The sequence below is a fragment of the Biomphalaria glabrata genome, chromosome 5, assembly GCF_947242115.1.
Source record: "Biomphalaria glabrata chromosome 5, xgBioGlab47.1, whole genome shotgun sequence".
Classification (NCBI taxonomy): Eukaryota; Metazoa; Mollusca; class Gastropoda; family Planorbidae; genus Biomphalaria; species Biomphalaria glabrata.
In genome coordinates this window covers 17,069,816-17,089,291 of record NC_074715.1, presented here as the reverse complement: position 1 = coordinate 17,089,291, position 19,476 = coordinate 17,069,816, and the positions used below count along the sequence as shown (strand labels likewise).

The following is a 19,476-nucleotide window of genomic DNA, read 5'->3' as shown; positions in this document are numbered from 1 at the left end:
AGCTGGAAGATCTGGAATTCGCTGATGACATAGCCCTATTATCACACAGACTACAGGATATGCAAGAAAAGGTCACAGCTTTAAGCGAAGTAGGAAAAAGAGTAGGCCTCAAAATAAACCACCAAAAAACTAAAGTACTTAAAGTAAACAATAAACAAAGTGGAGACATAGTATTGGATTCTCAGACAATAGACCAAGTAGAAAATTTTATATACCTTGGGAGTGTAGTCAGTATATCAGGTGGAACAGATGAAGACATTAAACGCCGTATAAATCTAGCACGTCAGACATTTACACAGCTAAAACCAACCTGGAAATCTCCTTACATCTCAAACAAGACTAAACTAAGAATCCTTAATTCTAATGTCAAGGCTGTCCTACTGTATGGTTCTGAAACATGGAGAACAACTGAAGCCACAACAAAAAAAATACAGACCTTCATCAACAGATGCCTGAGAAATATCCTAAAAATACACTGGTATGACAAAGTAGAAAACACCAAACTGTGGGAGATGAGTGGACAGAAAAATATAGAAGTGCAGATCTTAGAGAGGAAGTGGAGATGGATTGGTCACACCCTTAGAAAAGATACCAGCAACAGAGCTAGGCAGGCCATAGAGTGGAACCCCCAGGGAACAAGACGCAGAGGAAGACCAAAAAGAACATGGCGACGCAGTGTACTTGAAGAAGCAGAGAAGACCGGGAAGAGCTGGGACACCATCAAAAAGCTAGCAAGAGACCGTGGAGAGTGGCGTGTTTATGTCGAGGCCCTATGTTCCATGAGGAACTCAAAGGAATGATGATGATGATGATGATATTGCAAAATACAGTCCACATTAAACCTTTTAAGCAAACAGGGAAGGATTCTTTAGGAATCCTCTGAACTGAAACAAATTTAACTTACATAAGCAAAAATTATAATGCATTAAAATTGCAAAAATGTAGTCACCCCAACCAAACACACATACAGTGACACACTTTACATTTATAAATTATTAATAGCTCTAATAATAAATCTAAAGGGCAAAGCCCTAGAGGGTCAGCTGACTCTCCCTCTTCTATAAAAAAAAATGTACTCAGCTATTCCTAACTGTGAAGTTGGAATAACTAAGGACTTGCCACTTTTAGTTAGGCACTCTAATATTGTCTTTTTTTTTTTTTTAATTTTTATTTTGCTTTAAAGTTTTAAAGGCAAGTACATTTGTCATTTCATGAATATCGTAAACTTGGGCATGTGAGACAAAATAGTGAAAGTGAATATCCACAGTAAATAAACAATAAGACTTTAAAACAAGAGATAGCCTAAGGAATTTTATTAGACCTACACCTACTTTTAGTACTAGCTTTCCTGAGCATCGGTTTATACGTGGCTCTTTGGTTAAAACGGTCGTTAGAAGAGACTATTAGGCCAATAATATAAGCATATAGGGAAGCAAAACAGAATCCCCGTTGGGACCGAGTCCATTTGCACTGAAAGGATGAAAGAAAGCCCCAACAAAAATTTCACAGACTGCGTTCTTAAAGGGCCTTTTTTTTTTCTCTTTTTTTTTTTTTTTTGCGGCTGATGTGTTACAGAGAAGAATTCTACGTTGTGCTCGGCCTTTGGTCTCGCTTCTAACCAGCCATCGATAATAGGATTTAATGGTTAACATTGACTTGAATCTTCCTCAAACAGAAGTTTGTTATGGCCGACAGTGGAAGCTAGAATTGTTTATCTGTAACTTCATAACATGTAAATATGTTGACTTCTTAAAACCACTTATAACCAGCATATTTTAAAATGCGATATTTTAATACATTTATTACGTCACGTGACAACACGGAAGCACTTTTGTGGGTGGAGAAGCGGAAAGCTGTTTCGATCACTAACCAACACATAATGAAACGTCAAGTGTTTACATTTCAGGGATACACATTTCTCTGATAACATATTAAAACACCTAGATCTAGACTCTAGTCTAGATCTGTTACAATGAGTGCTGAAAATATAGCCGAGAATCACATTAGACAAAATCATTCGTGGCAAAAATTGCCCAATAATGTTAAACAAGTTAGTATCACATCAGATCAGTTGTGAGTTTGAGTTATTCAGTCTTTTCGGTAATAGGCGATATTCACTGATTCAGTATCAGTATGAGTATGATTACTAAGTAATGATTACTATGATATCATTAGTATCAATAATTTCATATTATTTTATTAATAGACTAATTAAATTAGGTTAGACTAATTAATAATAATTAGATCTAATATTAATAATATTATTAAATAAAAATATTGGGTTAAAACTACAATCTCTAATTATAATAATCCTAAATCCTAGGCTAATGTTACTATAGTAGCTTCTTATATTAGGTACAGCTCATCAAATTCTCCTTTAAGAAACACGTCGCTTTTTTTGTTTATAATTAACTTATTTTTATGTTTGGAGCTAAAAACGATGTTTCGGGACAGTGCATGTCCAATTTTAGATAAGTTCCTGTATTTTTGTTCCGCTTTTCCAAAGCAGATGGCAGTTTTTTAGATTCTCAGTAACCAAGTATGTAAAGCTATTGTATAAACCTCCCCCGGCAATTCATACCCATATAAGGGATGAAGGCTATATTATGAGCCTGTTTGATCGTAGGCTGGTGGATCTATCAAAATAAGCTTCCAAACATCTTAAGAAAGACATTTCAATCACATTTATTCCGTAAGCTGTTAAATAAAATTAAAAAAGGAGGTGTTTCAACATTAATAATGAATTTAACACATTCTCCTATAGTGCACAAGGCAAAATCGTAATAAGAAATATTACTGGGATTAATAAATCTATGATTTTTTCAATGAATAAAAGTGACCTAGATCGAGATATCTAGAATATATAATTTATGAATGAAAGAAAAAGTGCGGGCTGCTAATTTGAAGCCAGAGACCATGCCCACTGCAGGTGATCACACCAGGCGAGAGCTGGTGGTGAGGAGAGGTATACACTAAGCGTGTAGTGTCACAACCTATCATACAGGCAGTGGAGGGAAGGGGGAGAGAGTCATGAAAAGAATTATAAGCATCTATGGGAGGGAGGGGATGTTAAGGTGTAACAAAACGAACATCCAAAATATGAAAAGAAGAGGGTCCTTGGATGGGAATTAAAAGAAACAGAGAATACATGTAGCCTAGTTGAAAATATCATGTTTATTAAATTATAATAATTAATTTATAGATCTATGATTTAGAGAGATTTATTTCTGTCTGTTTCTACACATAGATTATATAGGTAGGCATATATAAAGAGACAAAATACTATAAATACATATTGCAGAAGTGAATCTACTTCTTTTAATACAATCTAAATAATTTTTAATTAACACAGATATAATTTATTAGCAATAATATAGTGGTGTTTCTTAACGGTGCTCGATGTGCGCTAAAGGAGAAAGCACAAAAACTGCGTTTATTATAGGAGCATGAAGTGACCTGATTTATTTTAAAATAAAATCTTGACTATGAGTGGTAATTCAAAGAAACACAGCTATTTTTATAGTCCTTTGGTTGCAGAATAAGAATCTGCTTTCAGTTTTTTTGTAAGTTAAACCGTCACCAAATAAAAAAATAAAATAAAAATTTGACCTAGTTCCCGAATACGGTGTGCCTAATATAAGAATCTACTATAGATCTATAAAATATCATATTATCGTGTGTAATTGTTCTAATCATAGTGACTGACTAGTGAGGATAGTCTAATTCTAATACTTATCTAAATAATAAATTATGTCTAATACTTAATATTATATATATATATATATATATATATATATATATATATATATATATATATATATATATATATATATATATATATATATATATATAATTATAATATAATATTCTAATATAATACTAGATTGTCTATAGTGACTATACCGTATATGTCTATACTAGTTATAGTCTATTATAGTTATAGTTTATTAGAGATTCTACTTATAGTCAGTATAATAAGTGAGTATTATATAGTATAATAATTAATAATAATAATTATACTCATACTAATTACTATATATTTAACTAGATCTATAATATAGATCTAGGTAATAATAAGTCACTAACAAGTACTCCTTCTTCCCTAGTCAGCCTAGTGCCATTACTAATTACTAGATCTAGGGAATGAATCATTGAATGTTGAATGAATTGCCTGAATCAGTCAGGAAAACTAATGACTTGGCAGAGTTTAAGTCATTGATTAACATGCATGACTAAATTGATACATGAAATCACGTCTGTAGTGTTATATATAGATTATAATATTTAATAAGATAATAAAATTAGTATATAGATCTAGATCTAGACTAGAATAATCTAGATTTCATTAATAATTATATCAACTAAATGAACTATCTGTAGAATGAGTAGATACTAGTCCATAGCCTTCTTAATTTTCTGGTGCTCCTGAAAATCTGAAATCATTAAATGAATGAACTTGTCTGAAACCTCGTTTCCTAATATCAGATTTACATTACAATAGTTACCTACTTAGCTACCAGAGCAAAGGAGAACAAAAAACAAATATACAATTTTATATTTTACAATTTATTTTATAAATTCATTGATAATCTATAATATTGAAGAGATTTTCATAACCAACAAAAAAAAAAAATTAAGAACAAAAAGAAAGTGATTCTAGATTTTAGAAATATTTGGTAATTAACAGGTAAAATAACACATGTGCACACTATTCATTAGTGCAAAAGTGCTAGTTTAATTATAATGTAATGTAAGATAAATTTTAGGATATCATAAGTTAATGTAATCTTATAATTTTAATGATTGAATTTGTAAAATATTTTACAGAATTTTGGAAATTCCCATAGAGAATATGAAAAGGCCGTTGTATCTTTTAGTGTCAAGAATCAGCTCCGTTATAAAGGGAATTTAGGTAATTGGCTTTTAAAATATTCTTACTAAAATTTAATCTATTATAGACATAGCAGCTAATGAAATATGTGTTAAAATTTTAAAAAAAATCTTTTATCCCTTTTCATAGTGCGTCACATTCGAAAAGATGAACAGCGCTACTATGAGGAAGTGCTACAGTACAGCCGTGAGCATTTGATGTTGTATCCCTACCACCTCTCTGATATATTTGTTAAGGGATTAAGGACTACCCCTTTTTCCTACTACAGCAATATGATGCAGGATATCATGAGCCAGGAAAAAAGTTATGACTCCTTACCAAACTTCACAGCTGCTGATTGTAAGTGTCAAACATTGTGTTTTGTTAAATTTATATAATGTAAGTAAACCTAGGACAGTCAGTGTCTCCGTTTAATATGACATTGCACCCTCTCCAAGATGTCAAATCCATGGGCCCTAGGTGATCCCTGTAGAGAGAGCTTGCCATCCTATGCTTTGAACAGTGTTAGAAGGACTTAAGTCTAGGTAATCAAGAACTTGTCAGGTAATCTGTAAAGAGCCATTAAACCAGCCATATAATCAATTATTTAAGTAACCAAAGACTGGCTGGGTATTCTTTATACAGCCTATTTATTAAATCAGCCATAAATCAATTATTAAATTATTTTTTTGCTTGTTTTTTAAATTGTTAAAATTAATTATAAAAAGTAGTAAAAGTAATTATAAAGTATTATATTTGGACCAGGAGTCTTAAGACAAGATGGAAAGTACAATTTATTAATTTGAGTTGACCTGCTTCTGTCAGTGTCAGACATTTTTTTGTTGGAGAGATAAAATAAAACTGTGATTATACATGAATGGTTGTATTCCTTTGTAATGCAAAATAACAATTTATGCAATTCAAACAATGACTGAATGTTTATTATTGGAGTTCATTCTGTCTTTATATTTAGGTCTAAGGTTACTGGGGATAGGACGAAACCAATATATTGATTTGATGAATCAGTGCCGTTCTTCCAAGGTGAGCTTAAATTTATATTGTATTTTTTTAATGGCAATGTTTTTTTGTGACTAGTCTATTGAAATATTTATTTATAGTTAAACTTTTTAAAATGGCAACCATTTGTTGTCTGATTACCTTTGCCATCACATACTGGTTCAGTAATACTTCACTGGCACAAATATATCCACTAAATATACTAATTAAAAGTACCCTGTATCACTTGAACTCAGCTACCATCTCTTGAAGAATTTTTTCATGAAAGATGCCTTTCCAAAACACATTAAATTCTTTAAGACAATTTGCTCCCATTAAACCATGGTTACATCAGGTCTGGTCTACATGGCCAACCCCTGTCCATTAAGGCTAGAACAGAAACTCCTTTATTCCATTTTTAGTCAGGGTATTTCAAGGTCACATGTTTGTCACCTTTTGTTATAGTCGTATTGCTGAGGTGGACAATTGTAGATAAACTGAATTTCCATTGTTTGGATCAATAAAATTATCTTATCTTATTTAATTGGAAATTTAAATAAAAGTATTACATGAACCTTTTTTTGTTTTAATTCTGTGTTAAATATTTGTCTCAATAGAAATTTTTCAGAAAGCGTCCAGTTAAAGAATTGCTTCCAAGCCAGCCAATTGATGGTGTTCCAATAGAACCATGGTGGATTGTTCAATTTGGTTTTATTACAGATGATGATATCACGGTCAGTCTTTCAAATTATTTCATTAAGAATGTTAACAACATGATTTTTAAAGACATAATGATAACAAAAATAAAAAGGTAGAGGCAATAGTAAAGACAGTCATGTTATAAAATTTTATTTGGACACAAAAATATTATATTATAATTAATTTAATTATCAATACAATTAACTACTTTAATAAACTTTTTTTTCCCAAGGAATGTTAGTTATTAAACAAAAATCTAATTTCTGTATGTGGCTCACTTCTTCTACTTATTTTCAATAGCCACTGATTATAGATCTAAATGTGTCACTCTAGATGATGTTAAACAAACAAAAAAAAAGAAAAAAAAATGACTTACACAAATATTCTTGGTTGTCACACTGAAATATTTTAATATAATTTTGTCTACTAAACTATTTTACAAATAATAATAAGTTTTAAATGCATGCAAATCTCAGTTAGTGTCACATAATGTAAGCGCTTCAAGGTCAAAGTTTTAAAAACAAACTCTCTGGTGTATTTCTAGAACACTGAATAATTGCATAGCAAAGGGTGTAGTTGAAAAATTGTCGTACAAGTTTGTTTAAACAAAGATGAAATTAAGAAGTTTCCATGTGTGTTAAAAATAGCTTTAAAATGTTAATAGATAGTTTGAGCAAAAGGGAAAGACGAAGATTGTAGAGACTATATAAGGAGTAGCATTAATTGTTTCAGGGCTTCAGTAACTGTTGTAAACTATTGAAATTAAATTGTATTATGTATTTATGAAGTGTGTTCATCATTATATTGACTCCAAGTTCTAGAAGAAATGTTTTGTATTTATTTGAAAAGTATTTCTGTTTGAGTTTATACTTTAAATGTAATTTCCGGCATTACAATGTTTGAGTGATCAGAGACATTATTTTGCAGAGTGAAATATACAAAATTGTAACATCACAATCTCAACAAATGCATTGTATGATCTACACAAACCCATCATTACAATTAGTCTAAGAATACATTGTTTTCCTGTGAATGTATCTTATTTCCAAAGATATATTTTTTAATGTAAAATTTACCACATCATTGTAGAAATATAACATTTTAATTTCTATGCAACAATAGTTAAATGATTTAAAAAAGAGAAAATGGTAATTCAAATAAAACAGATCAAATAAGAATTCCCATTTCTGTTCATAGCTAGACATAGGAAATAATGAAATAGATTTCTTTTGTGTTTCTGTAGAAGTGTAACACTTTGGAAAAGAAAGTCATCGACACAATTATTGATGTTGGAGCTCAGATGGCTGGTGAACTGGACAAAGAGGTTGTACATAGTAAGTACAGTCTATCATTGGTTTGGTCTAAGAATCTTGTTTCAATCTTTAACTTTGTAGGTTTCATTGAAACTTTAGCACCTTAGTTTTTTTAAGTCAATGTTCTGTCCCTCTCAAGGTTTATATAGAAAAGGTCTTATCTACATGGAAGTACCTATTGGAGATGATGATTGCATTAGTGGTAAGTTGAGCTATCAACTCTATTGTTTAAAACCTAAGTCTTGTGTAAGATGTTAGGACCCAAATCATCATGTTCCGTTGTAGTCCAATCAAATGCAAATGGTGTTTGTAGAAAAAATAAATGTTTGTTTTTCTCTTCCTTAGTTCCACCCTTAGAAGGTTTTGTCATGAATCGTGTCCTTGGAGATTACTTTGAAACTTTGTTGTATAAAATATTTGTCTCTATTGATGAGCAGACACCTGTAGCTGAGGTAAATCAAATTTGTGGATACCTTGTGGTTAGATACAGTATTAAATAAAATGTGTTGTTTTTTTTTAATAGAATATATATATTTATATGTCTGTGTGTGTATAATCCTAAAAATGCTTACTAAGAAGAAATGCTAATAATAAATCTTATTGTGATACTTTTAAAATTAAAAATTCGAATGAATTTCTTTAAGCTTGCCAGTGTTCTCCAGATAGATTTGGCTTTAGTCAAGGTCAGTGAAAGTTGTTACACTAATTCTAAAACATTTTTTTACTTTCTAAATGTGTAGGAATAACATATTCTACCTCTTTTCATATATTATTTAAAAATACATTTTAATTAACATGTTAATTTTGTTATTAATTAGTAGATATAAAAATGTATTTATGGTATACTAGTTGAAATTCAAAAAACGTAACTCTCTCTTATTCTTTTAGAATGCAGTTTCCATGTACTGTAGGCTTGGGTTTGCAAAAAAGAAATCTACAGACTACGAGCTCTCAGAGCTGCATCCATCATGGAACTCCAACCAAGAGTCGCCAGTTTCTGGTCCCAACAGCAAAACATCTAAGTAATTCTTTTTTTTTAGACTCATTTAGACATGAAGATAGTTTATCTGCTCTAGTAGCTTGCACTTCTTGAATTTGATGTTTTCTAGGGGGAAAGTTGAAAATACATTTTTTAGAAAAGTCATAGTTTGTCAAATTTAATTTTCAAATGTTCCTTCATAAATGAAACTCATTATGACATATCTCCAAAATTAATGCAGGATGACAGGGGAAGATGATGGAACCATCATAATGATAACCCTAATTACATACCACTTAACCAGGCTGCCATTAAATTCTTCAATGTTTTATGTAACCAGGTGTCCTGCCTCCCTTCAAGAAACTTGCAGTTGAAAAAAAGGATATGTTTTATTAGAGTTTTAAAGACAGCTTGAATTCACCTGTTTCTTTTTATATTGACTTTTTCACTTTTTTAACATTATTTATCATTAGCTGCTCTTCCTTCCTGCTGGTATTGCACCTTGACTTTCTGTGAATTGGATGGATCACCAGCTTCATTTTCTAAAGAACAGATTGTGTACAAAAATGTTATTTATTTCTTATATGATCTATCTAGGTCAGACCAGGAGAGAACACTCTTGATAGATGACCTAAGCAGTTCTGTCCATCTTGATATTGGCGGAGAAATAAGTAAATCCAATTCTATCCATGATGACAGCATGCTGACCAAATTAGACCAGTTAGGTAAGTAGACGGTAAATAAATATTTGTTTTAGAATCTTTTTATCTTTCGAGCATTACTTTAGAAATAGTCATTTGTATATTTTCGTTGAAAAACTTTGCTTTAAAGAAATAAATACATAACCAATTAAAATAAATAAATAAAATGTGAAATTGTTCATATTTAAAAAAAATTGTTTGCTGATTAGAGCCTTTAGTAACAATAATGAGGTGCTCATTAATATTTCTTGTTTCTCTAAACTGTCTGTTTTAGAATCAATTTGATTTTCATTACAGATTCGAACATTCAGACTCCTGGACTTAACAAGAGAATAGCTTTCTTATTTGATTCCACCCTCACAGCTTTTCTAATGATGGGCAATCTATCACCAGTAAATACATTTCTAGCCCTTGTTTTAATTAGCTTTTTAAAACTAAATTGGGTGTTCAAAAGCTAAAATGTTACAAACTGACAGTGATTTAGTACAGTTGGTGAAATAAGAAAATATATCATTGTCCAATTTTCCAACTTTAATTTGATTTTCTTTCTTCTGAATTTAAAAAGAATAGATCATTTTTTTAAATGATATATTTAAACACATAAACTATTACACACCTAAGCTGTACAAAAGAAAGAAAGAATTATGTTATTTGGCTTTAAGGTACATTTTTCCTTTCTATTGACAGGGCTTAAAGAGTCATGCAGTGACCATGTTTGAAGTGGGTAAACTAAGTGATGAATCAATGGATAGTTTTTTGGCTGAATTGGAGAAGATTGTAAGATAACATTTGAAACAATTTTCATTTTATTTTCTTTGTAATTAATCTGTTAGCGCATTTTTTTCCCTCTACCATGAAACTTTGAATATTCATTAAGATAATTTTAACCTCATAGGTCATTTTCTACTTCACATCTGAAATTGTTTGTTATTTGAAGGAGCAAAAATACAGTTCATTTTTTATAGTCAACAGCTAAACAAAATATTTAATGATTGGGAGAGTACTTTATAACATTTACTGGCTGCAATTGTACTTTATAGAAATTAAAATTTAGCAGCTTAATGAAACTCCGATTTCATGGATGGTGGGATATGGCAGCTGACAGAGTACAAACACAAGACAATAGTCCAGAGTGCATACAACATGAACATGCATCCATGTAGTACTTGAAGGAACTCAGTTGATCCATTTAGATTGCTTACTATTATTTTTGTTTAACTTAAATGAATTGTGTTGAAATGGCATTGATCATTTGATTGACCTCTATTACAGGTAGGATCAGATGCTGAAGGAGAGGCTAGACGTTACTTTGACCATGCCTTGACGTTACGAGACACTGTTCAGTTTCTTCGCTATAACAAAGAACTGACTGATGATTCTGAACTTGGTGGGCCCACTGGAGGTCAAGGGATTGATCTTCTGCGATGTGAAAGTTTGCTGGGCTTAGACCCTGAAACTAGATCAAGAGTTCTCAATAAAAATTATAGGTACATTTAAACTAAGATGACTTAGCAAATTATAGGTTCTTTCAAAGTAAGATGACTTATCAAATTAGATTGATCAATGATAGAATTAGTGAAGTAGGTTCCCTTTAGAATTGAAAATGAATTCATTGATTGATGGAGAATTCACTCAGCTCCTGATATCAAAATAAAAGAGGAAGATTTTTTTTTAAATATATTAGTGTCCATTTCTCATCAAAGATGTGATATCAGACAAAATCAATTAAAATCTTGATGGAAATAATTCTGGCATTACAGATCAAAAATTAAGTCTGTTAAACCTAGACCAGAAATTAAGGCTTAAACCTTATAGACTAGAAATAGACTAGAAATTCTATACCTCATTGACTAAATACAAATCTCCAAAATAATGCAGATAGGAAACTAAGCTTTTGAATTTAGGCTGCCATCTGCATGAATTTTTTGGAAAAAGTGTGGCAGTGTATGTAATATCCTGTCTAATTTAACATCAGTATAAAGTCAACAGTGTTTCTATCATAAAGTTGTTTATTTTTCTCTGTTGTCTTGATGTCCTACTCCTCATGTCCTCCCTGATATAATAAAGTTGTTTGTTGTTCTCTGTTGCCTTAGTCTTCTAGTCTCTATGGCCCCACTGAGTAAAGAAATAAGGCCAGTGAGTAGCTCTGTACCTCAACACATTGGACCAGCTATACCTGAAGTAAGTTGCACTGACATAGATAGTTTCTGGAATAGATCTGGACTTGTTTAGTGAAGATAATGAGGGGGGAAAAATGTAGAAAGCAGTAGGAAGTTGGCTTAAAAAAGAGAATGAATCTGACTCTGTTGTTGAAAGTAAACTGTCATTCTTTTGTTTCATCACTCTCACTTAGAAAGAATGGTATTACTTTAAAGAGCTAGACTTGCACAAGATTTTTGTTAGATTAATTTTATTTCACTTTTCAATGAGAATTAAGGTGTCATTCATAGACATTATTTTACTAAAATTTGTAGTCATATATAAAAGTTTATAAGTTTGTTTACAGTATTTTATATAATTACTATATTAATATATATATTTTTGTTTTTGCATTTATTTTCATCATTCGTCAATAGTGTATATTTGTTTGTTGTATTTGTGTGTTTTAGGTTTCTTCTATATGGTTTAAGTTGTTTATTTATCATCTGACTGGCTGTGGACCTCCCAGTTTACTTTTGATGAAAGGTACAAGGTTACATAGGTTACCCAAGATGTTTAAGGTTAGAAGAAAATAGTTTTATTTCATTTGGTCCATATGATTTATTTCTATTTGAATTTGTTTCTGTTTTTAAATCTGTTAATTTTGTTACCTTAGCAACTTGTATTGTCTGGGTTTAAATTTTTTTTTTGTTTCTGTTAGAATATTGTTTGCCTAATGTGTCATCACATCACATTTGTTATTGCTTTTATATTCCTTAATCAGAATTATGACCGCCTACTAATCACCACTTGGGGTCATGACCCTGGAGTTATAGCAGCTTCCAACATTTTGCTGACTCTCAATGATGCTTTGAGTCATTCCGCTGTTTTAGTGCAGGGTCATGGAATACAAGCAGAAGGCTTGACTGTAAATATTCCTTTCCCATTTGAACCAGCCCCAGGTAAACTCAGCTTTATTGGTTATCAAAAGTTTTAGAACTGTCAAAATTATCATCTGCTCTAGTCTTGTGGTTTCACTTTTCTTTATTTACTTAGAACACCATTTCTTAGTTTACCCAGCTTCACTAGGTCTCTTGCATCACTGACATCAATAAATATTTATTTTATAAAAAATGCATATCACTGCATTCTAGCCCAAACCTCCTGCAGGACTGCAGGGGATGACAGCATGCAAAGCTGAAACTCAGGACCATGGTGACAATAATGCAAAGCACATAGAACCTAAACAAATGTTACCAGTGGTCCTTGTCCTGGCCACAATATATACTCATGATGTTTTTTTTTAGCAATAGCATTAGATTGATTCTCTCTCCTTTTTCTTCTGAGCTTAACAAATTAAAATTATCTTTTATACAAAATATTTGTTCCAGTAGTTATAAGTCTTTTTCTTTTTCCTTACACCTACTTAACACATTTAAAAGTATCCATTGTAGTTGAAGAGGTTTTGAATGGAGTAGTTAAATTCATGGTTGTTCTTTTTGCCAGCTTCATTTACTGAAGGCTACTACCAGTGTCACCAGGCAATAATGAAACTGAAAACAACATTAGACCTACAACATACCTGTGGCTATGTTACACTCCTGAACCCTTATAAGGAGGAGCTACATGAAGATGTGGACACCAACTTGTCAGCAGCTGTCAGGGATGTGACACCTGACATAAGCACTTCCGATTTATCTGATCAGCTTACAACCAGCCAGCCTATGAGTGAGGCGGATGCTTCCTTGCTGCCTTGTAATGGCTTCAGGGATCAGTATTCAGAGGATGTCCTGAACACTGAGTTAGATGAGCTTGACAACAATGCATTTGTGGACAGTGCTGACGCCCTGCCCAAAAGTAGACCTCAACTCCATTTGAATGTTGAGAAGCTGAATGTAAACAACAACTCTGGTAAAAGCAGCAAGTCACCTGAATCTCTACAAGAAGAGGACTGGCTTCTCCTTGACCTGTGTTTTGGTTTGCCCTTGTTTAATACAAACCTTAATAAAGAAGTGTGTAGCAGAATTGCAAAACTGAAGCTTTTCAAACAAGATAGGTAATGATGCTGGTTTTATTCCTTTTTATTTGTACTCTTCAGGTTGATAAACAATTTATTCAAGTTTCACCACCTAGAAGTTAAAAACATTATTTATTTTTTTTTACTGCATTGAACTGTTGAAATGTTTTTTCTATGTCTTTTAGTTTATTACCTGTTTTTGTTAGTTTTTATTTTAACCAGTTTTGTGTTTGTTCTCATTGAAGTTTGCAAGAGCTTGTACAGTCTAGTCGGTTGTTGTCTCTGAAACTTTTGGAGTTTATCATGGCTTGGCAGGTATTATACTTGATCATTGAAAAATAAATGTATAAGAATGCATTGAGTATATTATAACTCAGTGAAAATTTGTTAGCAAAAAAAAATAGTACATATTAAATTTTAAAACTTGCTAAATATTATATGGGATAAATCCCCCTTTAATTGTGAGATCTGTCTACCCCACAGCATTTTGAGTTGACTGATCAATATACCCCAACATCACCTACAATATAGACAGTTAAAATAATAGTAAATTCACATGTGTTCATTTGGTGATATTGAAGTTATTAAAGAATTCCCATGATGTAACACTTGAGAACACTGATTACAAATCCTGAAGGGCAAATATTTATTTTTTCATAGGGTTAAACTTTGTTGACTCAATTTTGATTATTTAACTTCTGTTAGGAAGATTAAAAGCTGGCTACCTTAACCTCTCATTGGCCCTTGAATGACTATCCATGGGAAGCTTTTTAGCTTTGCTCTGATTAGGTTTAAAAGTGTATCAACACTTTTTTACACAAAATCTCATTAAGACTTGTATTTGAAGTAAAAACTATCACACTTGTTAAGAGCACTAAAGATGAGCAATTCTTTATTTGTATCAGGTTCCTACTGTAGTGGCAGAAGTGGACAACCAAGGTGTACCACAAAGTAAAGAGGAACATTGCTCATTGTTCCCATCCCAGAACATTTTATTTGACGGCACAACTGTACAGGTTTGGCGAGGGCACTAAGGCTTGTGGAACACCTTGACCTCAATTCATTGAAGGACAGATGACCACTGATAAGATGGAGTTTCAACTACTTTCTGTCAATGATATGCAGTTAAACTATCTGAAGAGCAAGAAGCTGAAAGTCGTAATGGACCATGTGACATATCAGTCAGTCACTATGTATCATCAATGATTTTCATCTAATAATAATTAAAATGGAGAAAAAAAACTGAGTTTTAGAGCATTTAATTTTAGGAAGGAATGTTGATGGATTGGAAACATAAACTTTACAGCCTTTGACTATAACTACAAATGTATATATTAACTTGGTCGTTTTGAGAAAGCTGTATTGCCATTTTTTTTTTCATTTGGCTGGGCCTGGGCTAGATGTAAAAATTCTACAATGATTTCAGTACAGTTTTGTGTCTCAGCTGTTAGCTAAATGTAAGGATCTGTGTACTGTATTGTTGTATCTGCTTATGATAAATCTTTTCTTGACATTGCATTATTCATTGTGCATTATGCTTTCCCACTTGTATTCATTAACATGAACAGCTTAAAAAGATTTAATGAACATCATTATAAATGGGGGAAATGAATGTAAATTTTGCAATTTCGATCTTTGAAAACTATATGAATGAATAAAAAAATTCAATGTGTGTATGATTAATTTGTTTTTAATGGCATGTGGCATTAACAAAAGAAACTTCAGCTAGCTAATTAATAATTTAATTCAATGTCAGTTATATCTCCTAGATCAAAGTCTTTGATGGACAAACTTCAGTTGTTTGTTTCAGGGATGAAGCTCTAGCAGAAATTTAAAAAATATATTATAATTGTACTTTTTTTGGAAAAACTGATTTTTAGCAGAAATCACTTTTGTTGTTGTTGTTGATAATTTTGTTCTGTTGGTTTTGTTTGTTATGCATTTTGTACATGTGAAAACATTCCTTGCAAGTCACTTGAGCAGATGTGAATCAAAAGGTCATTTTATTTATTTCTAGGGAAATATTATTTTCTGTGAATAAAAAAAATCTAAACATTCATCTTGAGTAAAACAATTTCAATAAAAATACAATATATATAACAGTATTTCTTGTGTCACTTACAAAATAAATGAATAAATAGAGTGTGTATGATAACTTAAATAATTTTGATATAGTAGTTATAATAAGTTGAATCAAGTTGTAGATATAGGCCTGACCAAAATTTAGATTTCTTAAGTAAGATTTATAGAGACTTGGTCACTTTTTTATCAGGGGAGAGTAGAAACCTTATAATCATTGAACTAGTCCAGCATTATCCAACTGAAACGGATGACAACATACTTGGGAGGAACTCTGTTTTGTGGGTTTAGTGTAAGATTTATTTATTTAAAAAAAACCCAGTTATCAATCTGGTTTCACCAACTTGTGAGTTGCACTTGAAATTTGAACTACTTCTTTCTTCCACATGCCAGGACCAATCTGTACAAGTGCTCCTTCTTCCCTAGTGCTATTACAGCATGGATGGTGTCTGAATTAGCCAGGAAAATCAGTGACTTAGCAGTTTACTTTCTAATTAACATGCACAGTTACATTAACACATGGATTTGCTTTGGAGATGATTATCATTATCATCTTCTTTTTTAATGGAACATCTGTAATTATAAGATTTTTTTACTGAATCAATAGTGGTTTTCATTTATTTTGGCACTATAAACATTTCTTTTTCATATAGTTCTGACTTCAAAGTAATGATTTGTATGTTAATGGAAACATTCTTGAACATGTTCATTTTCGTTCATGTAATTGTTGCTGATAGTCTTGTTTTTGCTCTATGAAACTGTTCAGTCAGGAGGATGTCATTCAATACAATAATTCTACAGGAGTCATATTCAATTTAACTTGAAGCCAAAGATTTAAATCTGTGAATTGATTTCTTCATGCCATTGCTTGCTAGAAATATTTTTCAATGTTTTCACTTCAATTGTTTGACTCTCTGGACATGACCAGGTTATCAATTTATTGATGTTTTTATGCTCATTAACCTTTGACCTTCAGAAGGAGACAACTTCCTTTCTGATTTGTCAGTCATTGCTTATTAAGAATTCCCCATATTCACTAGAGATCTAGCTTATAAATATTTCAGAGCATTTCTCATTTGTTACATTTGCTATGTAATATTTAATACTATGTAACCATGCATAATCTTAATAGCTAAAGGCATTAGCAATAACTTGAAGATAGTAATTTTATTTTTTTACTTGAAATTTGGACGTGACAGTTTAATTATTTTTTTTTTCATCTTTGCTTAAACCATCAGTTTTAGATATTAAATCAGTAGACTAGAGCTAAATAGTGGTCTCCTTTCTACTATGTCTGGTTTGAATGGCAACATAAGTTAAAAAAATATACTGTCAAGTGCATTAAGTGCTATTTTCACATTTATTTTTTTGTGAGTACAGATCTCTGAAAGTTGCTTCTCTGACTTCTGCAATGGTTATTGGTTTTATCAGTTGTTTGATCTTACTTGAGTCAACCTATATCACTTGAGGTGAGTTAAGATGATTATGCTGGTCATTTAACATTCCTATACAGTTGTACACAGAACATTGTTGATTCACTTCACATGAAAAAAAAAGAAATATAATGGTGTGCTAATTACTGGCAGATGGCACAAGCTCCAGGCACAGGTTGACTTGACCATAGTTTTGTTTACTAGTCCTTCAGAAAACTAACACACAATGGGGAAAAACAGAAAAAAAGATGTGCAGGAAAGAAGACTTGTAATCAATGTGATATGCTTGATGAAGGAAATCTATGAGCTTTGTTTTTAATGATTCATCATTATATGTTAAACTCTACCACAGTCTACTTATTGTAGAAAACACACCCATATTTTACTGTTTTGTTACAAACAATTCTTTCCAAGTTTTGGTTGTCATGGAGATGTCTCCATTGCTTCAAAGCCTTTGTTTATTATATGAAACATTTACATGAGTTATGTCTCTTGCCTTGTCCAACATTTTATAGAAATTGAAACTTGTGATACTTTTTGTTTTCATAACTAACATGACCTTGACATTCTGTCATTATGTTGATGCCTAGTTGTCTCAGCATTAACTTTAATTTGCACAATTATTTTTTTTAGACATAGTGTCTAAACACAGAGATAATAGAATGGATAGATTAAAAATAAACATTACATCAAACAGTGTTGTTTTTTTCTTCATCTTGTTTTAAGTCTATTTAAATGTAAACCTTGATTGACCCATTGCACCCCCCCCCGCCCCCCACTTCCTTTTAGTATATTTTCTCTTCAAAAATCCACCAGCTCCCCCCTCTCCTGGACAAATACTAAAAAAGAAACATGAGATGGCAAATTTAAGTAAAATACCATTTTGTGTCTCATGCAGTTTGACAATATTAGAAAAGCCAGGCTTTAAAAAAGTTAGTCAAGGAAGGCGAGTTGACTGACTCATCTAGTTGCAAAGAAAATTTGTAGTTTAAAGTTTCCTTATAAGTTGTTGCTTCAAATCACCATAGACATTTCATCAATCCGATATTGATAATACTTTCAGAACCTCAATGGGATGTTGATGCATCACTGTGGAAATGACTTCTTGTAAAGGAATGATCAATATTTGAAAAACATCATGAGACTTAACTTTTTTTTTTTTATAAGTTCTGCAATTCCGTAAGAGGCCACTAAACCATCTTGTGCTTTGCTGTTTTTTTAGCTGCCCCCAAAAGGGGAATAGATGCTATTAGTTTTGTGTGGTCTTTCCGTCCGTCCGTTCCATTTAGATCTCGTAAACTAGAATATATCTGGAAAATCCGACATCATGTTATTTTAGACCTTTCAAAGTTCTGATGCAACTGCTACTTTTTTCTTTTCTAAAAGCGAAAAATTTAATTTTTAAAATCAATTATTCAATCAGTTTTTCATAAAAATACACCACTTTTAAAACTATTCACTATTAATAGTAATAAACACAGGAGAGGCAAATAGTTACCATATTGCCGGTATATTTACAAAAAACCTGATTTAGATTTTTGTCAAAAAAAAACTTTTTTTTTTAAATTGTATTACTACGTTATGTAATCTCAGTCCTACAAACTATCTATATTTATTTTTTAAAAATGTTTACTTTTATTTTCAAAGAGGAAAAAAATCTGGTAAGTAGGCTATGCATGTAAGTGGAATTCAATTTTAAACAACAATTAATAAGCAGTGTTTCATATTATAGACATGAACAGTAGCGAAATACTAGTAACTATAAATCTATAACACTTAACTAAAGGGGGGGGGGGAGAAGGAAAAGTTTTGTTTGTTGAGACTTTAAATAAGAGATTAATCATTAACAAAACAATTAGATAATCATTCAATAACATCTGTTAGGTCAGGTTCACATCTAACTTAGCATTCACCTTCTCCTATCCCTTTATCTGTTGGACCGTTGGTATTTTGAAAATACATTTAAAGTAAATAAACTGTAAGTTAACCCACGAAGCGTCGTCGGCCGATAAATCGGCCGACATTTCGTTTCTGTGGCGGCCGACTTTAGACTGCTGATTTTCTATTCCAATCGACGTTTTAAAGTGACCATTTTTAAACTTCAGATCTATTAGACATTCTTCTTCCTGTCAGATCCAAAAATAGCCTATCTCCCCATCTGTTTTTGTGTTTACATGCTGATTATTCACCGGCAAATTTTTCTTGCAATGTCCGATGCTAGCCCTGGTCCAGGAGATGTTACAAAACATA

At 31.7% G+C, this 19,476-nt stretch overlaps 1 protein-coding gene across 1 annotated transcript; it reads left to right on the top strand.

Moving 5' to 3' along the window:
- Positions 1-1,834: 1,834 nt before the first annotated feature.
- Positions 1,835-17,923, top strand: LOC106064338 (protein FAM91A1-like). The gene is made up of 20 exons (XM_013222852.2): positions 1,835-2,050; positions 4,828-4,912; positions 5,021-5,230; positions 5,844-5,911; positions 6,484-6,600; positions 7,809-7,899; positions 8,018-8,080; positions 8,224-8,330; positions 8,523-8,561; positions 8,767-8,900; positions 9,455-9,582; positions 9,856-9,950; positions 10,246-10,335; positions 10,831-11,045; positions 11,652-11,739; positions 12,168-12,278; positions 12,482-12,659; positions 13,204-13,753; positions 13,960-14,029; positions 14,620-17,923. The coding sequence occupies exons 1-20, from the start codon at positions 1,973-1,975 to the stop codon at positions 14,746-14,748; spliced, it is 2,646 nt and encodes an 881-aa protein (XP_013078306.2). The 5' UTR covers positions 1,835-1,972; the 3' UTR covers positions 14,749-17,923.
- Positions 17,924-19,476: the final 1,553 nt, after the last annotated feature.

Coding starts and splice junctions, on each gene's coding strand:
- LOC106064338 (XM_013222852.2), top strand. CDS start 1,973: ATGAGTGCTGAAAATATAGCCGAGAATCACATTAGACAAAATCATTCG. Junction 8,331..8,522: donor AGCAGACACCTGTAGCTGAG/GTAAATCAAATT, acceptor AATTTCTTTAAG/CTTGCCAGTGTTCTCCAGAT. Junction 12,660..13,203: donor CCCATTTGAACCAGCCCCAG/GTAAACTCAGCT, acceptor TCTTTTTGCCAG/CTTCATTTACTGAAGGCTAC.